Raw genomic sequence first — 12,376 nt, forward strand, 5'->3', positions numbered from 1 at the left:
CCCTCCTCTTCCCTCAGTATCACCATGGTTCCTCTCCCTAGTTGCCTGGCAACCAGCTACTCCTGGAAATTGAGGAGACTATAGTTGACATTATAATTAAAGACCACCCCCACCATTTACAATAACTACATTTATTAAAGAAAATAATTGCAAGACAAAATCATATCTCTGTAGTTGATTTTTGTAATACAAAACAATTCACATTTAGGATACTTATAAATCAGCCACATGGCCAATAGTCTAACACTTGAATTACCTCAAGTTTTTTTTTTAAGAGCCATGTGGTATTAATATTAAAATAAACAAAAGATGTTGTCTGACAATGCGAGTCAGATAAACATAATTGAGTTTAACTGCAAATTGCAGTAATTGAGGTTGTTATGTAACACTCACATGGCCATTTAAAACAAAAATAACATCACAAATACAGATGTCTTTTTTCCCAGTCTCACCCACACCAGACCTATAATCACCATCCCATCTTAGATGGACACTGTCTATTTGATCTGTCACACAGGAAATGTATGAATTAATTAGGCACAAACTGATTTCATCATTATGCAAAACCAAGTCCTGTTGTAATCCATAGGCATATATCTAAGTTGTTATGAGGTGGTCTACATTTACCAGTAGGCCTATGCAATTTACAGGAAAGATATACATACATTGTGAGTATTGCTGACAATAGTAGAGACTTTCCTTTTTTTATCAAACAAGACAATGAATATGATCTGGTCATTACTCCCTGTCATCAGTACATTTGGTATTTTTTAAGGTTGAACTGTGTCGAACCAAAGAGTTCCCTCTCTGTAAACAAAAGCTAAGAGACATTTTATTCTTGATCTGAAAATGTGGTCTGATGCGCGGTGTGGCGCAATAGAGGAGCCTCCAGAGGCCAAATTGAACTCTGTACCGCATCACAGTGTGCCTCTCAAATGTTTTAACAATGCGGAGTGCTCCGTATAGATCCGCATTGACACGAGTGTTTGACGTTCGGTGAGTGCGGGAGGTCATGTATAACACAAACTCACTTCATTGACAACTTCCTTCAACAACAGCGCTGCTCGGCGAAACTAAATAAATATGAATGCCCTGACTTCTGCAGAGTCCATATCACCGTAAATGCTGCACCGCCAATGTAGAATTCGGAATGATCACGCATGGCCTATCAAGATGAAAGACCTCGCGTAGTAGTAACTTCCCAAGAAGCAACTTCCGTATTACAAAGCATTTTGGTACTTGTGTACACTTCCAAATCATTCTTCCACATAACTAGCGAATTTGTAGTTTTAGACCCACGAGCAGTTATTTTGTGTCGTTTCCTCAAATTATATCGATAGTGTTCCACTGGTTTATGAACAAGGCTGAAATTAAACAAACATCGGTATGGCGGAGGGTGCCAGCGGTAACGCGGTGAATCTTCCTCCCGGAGATCCTCAGCTAATCGGTCTCATTGTGGAACATCTCAAGAACCGAGGCTTGTTCGACGAGTTCCGCAGAGATTGCCTGGCAGATGTGGATACAAAGGTACTATATATAGCTTTCAACTTTTTCCTGGCTAACTGGCTGTCAACATTTATTTTACTCAGTTAGACAGCACGTTTACGCTTTGTGTCCAACCATGTTGTTTTTAGCATAGCTAGCTAACGTTAGCTAGCCAGTTGTGCTGGAAAATGTTCTCAGCTATTGATCAATGCCGGTGTACTTCTGTCATTGCCGTCAGCCTGCCTACCAGAATCTGCGACAAAAAGTTGACAACTTTGTATCCACTCATTTGAGCACTCAAGAATGGAACCCTTTAATCAACAAAAATCAAGTGCGAAATGGGCTAAGACAAAGCGTCGTGCAGTAAGTAGCTACAATACTTCATATACTCATAATTCTGCCTGTGTCAAATGCGTTGCTGACAGTACATATTACAGAGGATAGTGAAATCTGCACATTGGATGGCTAAGCTCATGTCCCCAGTCTGGACTGAGGTAGGTGTTATCAGTTGTTGCTACTTATGCCACAGTCATTAGTCATCTGTAGTGTCTCTGCTGTGTGTCAGGTCAGGCATGCTGGAGTCTGGAGTGGACAGAATCATCACCCAGGTGGTGGATCCCAAATTGAACCACACTTTCAGGCCCCACATTGAGGATGCCATTCATGACTTCCTGTCTGCTGAGAAGGAGGAGGGTCCATCCAACACTCAATCAGAGACTGAGCAACAGGAGGCTCCAAGCCACACTGGACCCAAAACGCCATGAGGTCAGTGCGTATAACACCTTAACATAAACCTAATGGGCACATCTATAGGCATTGAACTATAATCTCAAAGTTTCACAGTTTGTCTTCTCTCCTTTTACAGAGAAATGTTTTCTGCTGAAGGTAGATATTTTTTAGCGCTCCATCAGGCTGGATGGACAAGGACCTACTGTCTAGTAATCATGGAGCAAGAGGTTGCTCTTACTTCATGTGGAGAAACCAATCATTGCTAACGGCTACCAAATAATGCCCATAACAAGTCAAAGGGTAATTGTGCAAATGACACTGGTATTTTATTTTTATTTTATTTAACCAGTTAAGAACAAATTCTTATTTTCAATGACGGCCTAGGAACAGTGGGTTAAGTGCCTGTTCAGGGGCAGAACGACAGATTTGTACCTTGTCAGCTCGGGGGTTTGAACTTGCAACCTTCTGGTTACTAGTCCAATGCTCTAACCACTAGGCTACCCTGCTGCCCCTCAAACTCAACTCTGGACCTCGAAGCCAGTTCCACTGCATTTTTTCATTGTTCCCCTCTCAGGGACTGATTTTGACCTGAGACACCAGGTTGTGTGCAATTCATTATCAGGTAGAATAAAACCTGCAGGCAATGGACCTCGTAGGCTAAGAGTTGAGTACCCCAGGTATAGCACATGGAATTTTGTTTGTGGTTATTGAATTAAAGAGACTGGTAACTTTTTTTTTTTAAGAGCAGGAAGTAGCCATTGTAATGTTGGCTTATAGATTTTGTTCCTCAGTTTGACACTTATTGGTGAATATTGTAAATGCCATTCACCAATAAATGAATGATTTGGTTGAAATGTGCACACTGCCCTGTCATTTGTTAAACTGTGTCAATACTGTGCTGTACGGGCTGCGGTAAGACTACATTGCTCTGTTAGCCTAGAGCAGCGTTTCCCACACTTTGTCCTCAGGACCCCAAGGGGTGCAAGTTTTGTTTTTTGTTTTTTTGCCCTCGCACTACACAGCTGATTTCCTATATTTTTATTAGATTAGAATGATCACAGCATTATCACATTTGGATCCATCCAGAGCACAGCCAGTGAGATCTCTTACGGGATGGAAGGTGTACTGCGTTACATAGAGGAGACAGTCCATAAAAGGGAGCGCTGCAGTCTTTGCCAGTTCAAGACTTAACATCTGGAGTACAACCCAGGTTATGAAACTAGCTGCCAGGGCGAGGGAGTAGAACTTGTTGGCTTGTTGGCATTCCTCTGGGCAGGCCGGGTGCAAGTTGATTGGCAGTGCCTGGGAGCACGGCATGGTTGCTGTCTCAACACATCCATGCTATATTTCTCTCGCTGCCCTCAGCCGTGTAGGAGTGAGGCTTAGCTCCATGGCCCTAAGATGCAGCTCCAAGGCCCCCAGTAAAAGGAGGGGGATGAGGGGCTCTGGATGAGCTGTGCAGAGTGTTCCCGCCTGGCTGGGACAAAGGTTGAATTGTCAGAGCTGCCTGGATGGAGCTGCTTCTGTCATTCACCACCTCGCCTCTGAGGACGTGCATACTAGCAGGCCCGCTGTGCTGCACCACTGAGAACTGGCAAGCAGGCCTTTGTTCTCTTTTTTTAAATCAGAGACCTCCACACACTGACACTACAGAATGGCTTTTAGGAGTGGTCTAAAGAATTCCGTAAGGAAATAGTGTGTAGTAGACCGATAAGCATTTAGGGCAAGTGGATACTAGTGAGACATTGGACTTTGAGCATAGCTAATTTGTTGCCCCCCACCTCCTCCCAACACACACTTACACAAATTGAATAAAGGTCCTGGTGGTGTGTCAGGTTTTCAGAGACCAGCAGCATGGCTACGTGACTCCAGCCCCCACCCTGACATCAGTGTCTGCTGCTCACGCTAATTAAGATGCTTTGCCACAGTTCCTCCATCTGGGGAAACTCAATCCTGTCCTGATTTTAACGCTACAGTTGTCAGCTGTCTGGTGTGAGTAATCAGAATCCAGGGTGAGGAATTTAATGCCCTGGCTCCACTGCACTCGAGCTGGAAGTCTCTGGTCTTCACTTTATCTTGTCAGTAGGGGAAAGGGGGGTAAGTTGAGCCACCCTTGTTTCTAGGAAACCATACACAAAAGTAATACTTTCACTAAATATTTAGGGAAAGTTAATCATTTCAAGAGTCTAAAGGGAGAAACCACATGAAAAAAGTCAAATTAATATATACTAGAGGTTTCATGATGCTTCTATCTAAACCAAAGTAGATCATTTTCTACATCAGTTGGGGTCTCTAAGTTTCAGTATGATGTCCTAAACCTGCATAAAAGTGCATCCTTGTAGCTGTTTGGGCTAATTTAGACCAAATGTTTGCCTTGGGGTTAGTTTAGCCAATGTTTGAGCAAATTGAAGTGTTTTCTTACCAGGTGTAGTGCTCGGCATTATCAACAGGGCCTGGCCAATGATAAGTGTTTTTAAAAAGTGTTTGTTAAAATATGCTTAAAATGTACAAAAATCTGGGGGAAAAGTGATGAATTGTGCTGAATTGTGTTTGGGAAATAAAGTTAGACATGGTTTCAAAAAGTTAGTGGTACAATTTAATTCAGTACATACATTTGTAGGTGGCTTAACTTACCCTGTCCTGTGGCTCAACTTACCCCATACCCGGAGTAAGTGCCAAGTTACCCCAAATGTTCTAAACTGTATGTTTACATGAATTCTGAATATTTCCAGGGATACACAACATCCTGAAATATATGTAGGTATCTTTGTTAGAAAGAATACTATACTGAACAAGTGAGCTATATCAAGAAGCTGATTAAACAGCATGATCATTACACAGGTGCACCTTGTGCTGGTGACAATAAAAGGTCACTCTAAAATGTGCAATTTTGTCACACCACATAATGCCACAGATGGCTCATGTTTTGAGGGAGCGTGCAATTGGTATGCTGACTATAGGAACGTCTACCAGAGCTGTTGCCAGATGATTGAATGTTAATTTTGCTAGCATAAGCCGACCTCCCAATGTCGTTTTAGAGAATTTGGCAGTATGTCCAACTGACCTCACAACCGCAAACCAGGTGCAACCACACCTGCCAAGGACCTCCACATCCAGCTTTTTCACCTACAGGATCGTCCGAGACCACCCAGCTGAACAGTTGATGAAACGGAGGAGTATTTCTGTCTGTAATAAAGCCCTTTTGTGGGGGAAAACTCATTCTGATTGACTAGGCATGAAATTGTTGCATAATATGTTTATATTTTTTGTTCAGTCTATATTTATCTTTACAGAGTAAAGCTGAATGTAAAAAAAAAATGGCTTAATTTACACCACTCTCCACTACCTTTTCTACAGGTCACAGTATGTGGTTGGGATTACCCATGAACCCTTATTGAATTATGGTCACTTATTACACATGCATTATACAATTAAAAGCAATGCCAATTTATGACCAGATGGCCTCAACACAATCACATTATTCTGAATAGTAAAGGTCAAGTTGTGTTCCAGTCCAGAACTCTCACAGCAGCATAGCAACGTCTTCCTTCCACACAATGGAGGAGCAGAGTGTACAGGGCTGTACTGTAGCAGATGCTTTGGCAGTATCTGAAATGTAAGACAAAACCCACTAGAGGGCAAAGTGATTCTAACAAGCTCAGGGACATCCTCCTCTAGCTGTTGGTCTTGAGTCTGACTTGACCCGGCTAAACTGACAAAGTATCATGTATAGTTTCTGTAGAATAACGAAGTATGCAACCAATACAACAGGCAGAGATGTTTTTATTTTAATATAGCTGGTCAGCTGTGGGGTTTCAAGCAATCAAATTTATAAGGCCCCTTTTTACATCAGCCAATGTCACAAAGTGCTATACAGAATCCCAGCCTAAATTCCCAAAGAGCAAGCAATGCAGATGTCGAAGCACAGTGGCTAGAAAAAACTCCCATTGAAAGGCAGGAACCTAGGAAGAAACGTAGAGAGGAACCAGGCTCTAAGGGGTGCCGAGTGAAGATTATAACAGTGCCAAGATGTTCAAATTTTCATTGAGGACCATTGTTGTGCTGCTGCTCTGTTCCTGGTCACTATCTTGTGTCAGTATGTGAGCAACACATCATGACGTAATTATGACTCCCTAATTAGAATTTTGGAATATTGCACAATCATAGCAATCATTCCAATTATTTAGAAAAACAAATATTTGTAGGACATAGCAAGCCAATCATTTATCATCATTGTCAAGTGTAAACAATCAAACGAAACTCAAAACCCAAACTCTGCCCAGTACTAAATCGCTCACGGATGAGAGAGGACACAGGGTTGAACTATGCATTGTGTAAGAAACCAAGTGACACAGCACTTTTGGCCTCAGATATGCAGCAATTAAGTTCAGGGTCCTTGGAGGGTACTGGTAATATAGTGTGAAATTGTGTGTTGTGTTCACTGCACATCTTGGGGGCAAAAGTCTCAGCTGTCATTGCATTGGTTTTCTGAACCAGAGTAATTATTGAAATGGGACAGAGTAGGGGTAAATTCACCCCCTCCCCTTAACCCCATTAGAGCACAGCTGCACGTTGGACCCAGAGTTGTCCCTTAGAGGCCCAAGCCACAACAATTAAATCCCCATTCCTCTGCAAAGCCTTGGTGCATCTGTTCATTTAATTACCCCTCATATTTCTCACACGTTAGTGGGGGGATTCATTACATATAGTGGTACACTGAGGTTGCCCGATCCAGGACCTCTCTGCCCAGATGTGCATTAGGCAAGGTCATTTTCACCACTAGACACAAGCTCCTCAGTCTCCACTCTTCTTCAGCCAGGGACTATACAGACGTAATGAGTATTAAACGCTGTGGCTTGGTGATCTTGGCTGCCTATGGAAGCAATCCCCCTTTAAAACTTTAATGGAGGACATACTGTATGTATGATGAAATGTGTTAGCAAATGTTATTCGTGAATTTTTGTTTTGGAACATATATTTTTTAATTATATCTTGGAAGTAATTAGTTGTGAAATAAGCACTCCATAAGGACTAAGAGGATAGTGACTGGCTATAATATATCTATCAAAATACATCTAGGATCCATCCATTATTACATAGTGAGAATTATAAGCAGGCATATGTACTTATTAGACAATTGTATTTATTGTACATTGTCTTTACAAATATTGTGAGTTTTGCCATTACAGGTACATTCGGCCCGCTTATTCATAGTGAGAGGGAAGAAAGCAAGCTAGCAACATCAGCACAGCTTGGCTATTCCTCTGCAGATGTCAGCTCTTGTGTAATTTCATTGATTTATCCACTTGTTTTTGGCATGAGTATGAAACACACGTTCAATGTCAGGCAATGTGCAGATTGGAGGAGACGTTGTGTGGAGAGTGAGGCCCGTGGTGTTTTCCCACGTGGTCAGGGTCCTCTAGTAGGGGACACAACAAGCCCTTTCTCTACTCTCTCTCTGCATGCCTTGTCTGGGCCGTCCTGACCTATTACAGCAGAACACAAACCAGGTGCCTTCAACGATAACAGGAGGTTTTATAGAAGTATCACAGTCCATTCTCGACCCACGTCCTCCTTCTCTTTACTCCCAATTTGAAGCAATAGAACAGGTGGTATTATACAACCTTTAGTCCTCATTCATGAGGACATTCCAATGAGTTGTTGTTGATGCTGCAGGGTATCTACAGTACAGTCCCATGACTTACAGTGCCTTGCAAAAGTATTCATCCCTCTTGGCGTTTTTCCTATTTTGTTGCATTACAACCTGTAATTTAAATGGATTTCTTGGGAATTTCATGTAATGGACATACACAAAATAGTCCAAATTGGTGAAGTGAAATGAAAAAAAATGAGTGAAATTAAATAAAATGGAAAAGTGGTGTGTATATGTATTCACCCCTTTGCTATGAAGCCCCTAAATAAGATCTGGTGCAACCAATTACCTTCAGGAGTCACATAATTAGTTAAATAAAGTTCACCTGTGTGCAATCTAAGTGTCACGTGATCTGTCACATAATCTCAGTACATATACACCTGTTCTGAAAGGCCCCAGAGTCTACAACACCACTAAGCAAGCGACACCATGAAGACCAAGGAGCTCTCCAAACAGGTCAGGGACAAACTTGTGGAGAAGTACGGATCACGGTTTGGTTATAAAAAAATATCTGAAACTTTGAACATCCCACGGAGCACCATTAAATCCAGTAAAAAAAGGGAAGAATATGGCACCACAACAAACCTGCCAAGAGAAGGTCGCCCACAAGGCAAGGAGGGCATTAATCAGAGAGGAAACAAAGAGACCAAAGATAACCCTGAAGGAGCTGCAAAGCTCCACAACAAAGATTGGAGTATCTGTCCATAGTACCACTTTAAGCTGTACACTCCACAGAGCTGGGCTTTATGGAAGAGTGGCCAGAAAAAAGCCATTGCTTAAAGAACAAAATAAGCAAACAAGATTGGTGTTTGCCAAAAGGCATGTGGGAGACTCCCCAAACATATGGAAGAAGGTACTCTGATCATATTGAGACTAAAATTGAGCTTTTTGGCCATCAAGGAAAACGCTATGTCTGGCGCAAACCCAACACATCATCACCCTGAGAATACCATCCCCATGCTGTGGGGATGTTTTTCATCGGCAGGAACTGGGAAACTGGTCAGAATTGAAGGGGGGGTGAATAGTTATGCACAAAAAGGCTTCTGTTTTTTTGTCTTATTTCTTGTTTGTTTCACAAGAAGAAGAAAAAATCCATCTTCAAAGTGGTAGGCATGTTGCGTAAATCCAATCATACAAACACCCCAAAAATCCATTTTAATTCCAGGTTGTAGGGCAACAAAATAGGACAAATTCCAAGGGGGGTGAATACTTTCGCAAGCCACTGTAGGTGTCTAGAGAGTTATGTTTAAAATGATTTCCATTAAAACATGTATTTCAATGAACTACGTCCGTCTCCCAACTATCTATTGATTGTTGGTACTATAGCTGGTATAGGTGTGCTAAACAGAGCAACTGTCCCTGCCTCAACTCAGTTGCGCCATATCAAAATGCAGCCTCTGGGATGTGTGTACTATACCTGCATTACCCTTTCTCTTCTCTTTAGTCTATCTACATTAACAAGCTACTCGAGTTGTGTTTATACAGCGTGCACACACACAATGCTGCATTCTACAACTCTGACAGTTAGGCAAGACAACAACCGTGTTTACATTTTGCATTTTTCATAACACGGTCATGTGAGGGACAGGCGGTACAAGAGTGCACTTCAACATTGTTTGTTTGAGACAATGTGTATGCTTATGTTTGCAGGTCAGGGGTCATTCAGTGGGAGATCAACACTGTTCTGTTAGGTTGTTTTTAAAGCTCTCTGCGAGGATAAAAGAGAGCGGGACAGTCACCAGTCCAAATATGGGGCGCACTATGTGTAAACCCACCCACACACAAGACCTCTTCACCCCCCCCCCCCTTAAAACAAAACAACCCCCCCCCCCTCCTACCTCCAATCATCCAGGGTCAGGGGGAGGAGACTAGGGACTGCCATGTCTGTGTGGCGCTGTTCCACTGGGGCTCTGTGATGTCATCATGGTCCTGCTGCCCTTGGGCTTACTGTGCTGTCATAAGGTCCAGGAGAATCATTCACAAAAACAGGTAGGACACCTTGTGACTGTCAGGGAGTAGGGGGTCAGCCCCTTATGACGACAATGTCACTGGAAAGGGCTCATGCACATACGCTTGAGTTGGATGCCTCTCATGTTTGACACGCCAGGCCCACGAGATGACATTTTCTACACGGGGATCTGGGTCAGAATTAAGCCCCTCCAGTGATTTATGGACACTAGCTCATTCAACAGTGCTATGAACATAGGGATAACTCACATGTGCAGTCTGTTTGGAAATAGCCACCTCATCAGTCAGTGCCAGTCACTATGTTTAAATCTACTATTTCGGTGGCCTCCTGAGTGGTGCAGCGGTCTAAGGGACTGCATCGCAGTGTTACTACAGATCCTGGTTCGATACTGGGCTGTGTTGCATACCGGGCTGTGTCGGGATGTCCTTGCCCGTTTGCTCTCTAGCGACTCCTTTGGCAGGCTGGGCGCATGCATGCTGACATGGTCGCCAGGTGTACGGTGTTTCCTCCGACACATGACTTCCGGGTTATGCGTACATTGTGTCAAGAAGCAGTGTGGCTTGGCTGGGTTGCGTTTCGGAGGACGCATGGCTCTTGACATTCACCTCTCCCGAGTCCGTACGGAAGTTGCAGCAAAGGGACAAGACTGTAACTACCAATTGGATATGACAAAATTGAGGAGAAAAAGGGGGGACATTTTTTTTACAAAAAATATATATAAAAAATTCATCAAAACACATATTTTTTCTCTGAATATGCCCTTCTGCTGCCCCTCACTGAACTACCCATAACATTAACTCTCTCTTTACTCTAATTAGGAGGGACAAATCAGCTGGTGATCAAAGGGACTCTTTAGTATTAGATACATCTAAGCTGACTGATACACTTGAGATCCTGTAACGATGTGCGCTGAGAGTTGGGAAGCAAGTTCAGGGACTGAGTGTTTAAATAAATAAACACAACATAATACAAACGAAGAAACACGAACAAAGCACAGACATGACACAGAAACAATGACGCCTGGGGAAGAAACCAAAGGGGGTGTCATATATATATATATATACTGCTCAAAAAAATAAAGGGAACACTAAAATAACACATCCTAGATCTGAATGAATGAAATATTTTTATTAAATACTTTTTTCTTTACATAGTTGAATGTGCTGACAACAAAATCACACAAAAATTATCAATGGAAATCAAATTTATCAACCCATGGAGGTCTGGATTTGGAGTCACACTCAAAATTAAAGTGGAAAACCACACCACAGGCTTTGATGTAATGTCCTTAAAACAAGTCTAAATGAGGCTCAGTAGTGTGTGTGGCCTCCACGTGCCTGTATGACCTCCCTACAACGCCTGGGCATGCTTCTGACGAGGTGGCGGATGGTCTCCTGAGGGATCTCCTCCCAGACCTGGACTAAAGCATCCATGGTGTTGGTGGATGGAGCGAGACATGATGTCCCAGATGTGCTCAATTGGATTCAGGTCTGGGGAACGGGCTGGCCAGTTCATAGCATCAATGCCTTCCTCTTGCAGGAACTGCTGACACACTCCAGCCACATGAGGTCCAGCATTGTCTTGCATTAGGAGGATCCCAGGGCCAACCGCACCAGCATATGGTCTCACAAGGGGTCTGAGGATCTCATCTCGGTACGAGCACATGGAGGGCTATGCGGCCCCCCAAAGAAATGCCACCCCACACCATGACTGACCCACCGCCAAACCGGCCATGCTGGAGGATGTTGCAGGCAGCAGAACGTTCTCCACGGCGTCTCCAGACTGTCACGTCTGTCACATGTGCTCAGTGTGAATCTGCTTTCATTTGTGAAGGGCACAGGGCGCCAGTGGCGAATTTGCCAATCTTGTTCTCTGGCAAATGCCAAACGTCCTGCACGGTGTTGGGCTGTAAGCACAACCCCCACCTGTGGACGTCGGGCCCTCATACCACCTTCATGGAGTCTGTTTCTGACCGTTTGAGCAGACACATGCACATTTGTGGCCTGCTGGAGGTCATTTTGCAGGGCTCTGGCAGTGCTCCTCCTTCTCCTCCTTGCACAAAGGTGGAGGTAGTGGTCCTGCTGCTGGGTTGTTGCCCTCCTACGGCCTCCTCCACATCTCCTGATGTACTGGCCTGTCTCCTGGTAGCGCCTCCATGCTCTGGACACTACGCTGACAGACACAGCAAACCTTTTTGCCACAGCTCACATTGATGTGCCATCCTGGATGAGCCGCACTACCTGAGCCACTTGTGTGGGTTGTAGACTCATGCTACCACTAGAGTGAAAGCACAGCCAGCATTCAAAAGTGACCAAAACATCAGCCAGGAAGCATAGGAACTGAGAAGTGGTCTGTGGTTATCACCTGCAGAACCACTCCTTTATTGGGGGTGTCTTGCTAATTGCCTATAATTTCCACCTGTTGTCTATTCCATTTGCACAACAGCATGTGAAATGTATTGTCAATCAGTGTTGCTTCCTAAGTGGACAGTTTGATTTCACAGAAGTGTGATTGTCTTGGAGTTACATTGTGTTGTTTAA

At 43.5% G+C, this 12,376-nt stretch overlaps 1 protein-coding gene across 2 annotated transcripts; it reads left to right on the forward strand.

The window, feature by feature from the left end:
• Nucleotides 1-1,203: 1,203 nt before the first annotated feature.
• On the forward strand, nucleotides 1,204-3,072 carry bod1 (biorientation of chromosomes in cell division 1). 2 transcript variants are annotated; one of them, XM_029648970.2, is made up of 4 exons: nucleotides 1,204-1,527; nucleotides 1,724-1,848; nucleotides 2,051-2,250; nucleotides 2,329-3,072. In XM_029648970.2, the coding sequence occupies exons 1-3, from the start codon at nucleotides 1,387-1,389 to the stop codon at nucleotides 2,247-2,249; spliced, it is 465 nt and encodes a 154-aa protein (XP_029504830.1). In that variant the 5' UTR covers nucleotides 1,204-1,386; the 3' UTR covers nucleotide 2,250; nucleotides 2,329-3,072. The 2 variants fall into 2 exon arrangements, with proteins under 2 accessions (XP_029504830.1, XP_029504829.1); XM_029648969.2 differs by having other exon boundaries at nucleotides 1,210-1,527; nucleotides 2,351-3,072.
• The last annotated feature ends 9,304 nt before the right edge of the window (nucleotides 3,073-12,376 follow it).

This window comes from Oncorhynchus nerka, linkage group LG10 (genome assembly GCF_034236695.1).
Source record: "Oncorhynchus nerka isolate Pitt River linkage group LG10, Oner_Uvic_2.0, whole genome shotgun sequence".
In the NCBI taxonomy this organism is placed as follows: domain Eukaryota; kingdom Metazoa; phylum Chordata; class Actinopteri; order Salmoniformes; family Salmonidae; genus Oncorhynchus; species Oncorhynchus nerka.

Bases quoted from the DNA above. Each gene is read 5' to 3' on its own strand.
- bod1 (XM_029648970.2), top strand. From the start codon at position 1,387: ATGGCGGAGGGTGCCAGCGGTAACGCGGTGAATCTTCCTCCCGGAGAT. The intron at 1,528-1,723 runs GTACTATATATA...CATTGCCGTCAG, and splicing joins TGGCAGATGTGGATACAAAG to CCTGCCTACCAGAATCTGCG. The intron at 1,849-2,050 runs GTAAGTAGCTAC...GCTGTGTGTCAG, and splicing joins CTAAGACAAAGCGTCGTGCA to GTCAGGCATGCTGGAGTCTG.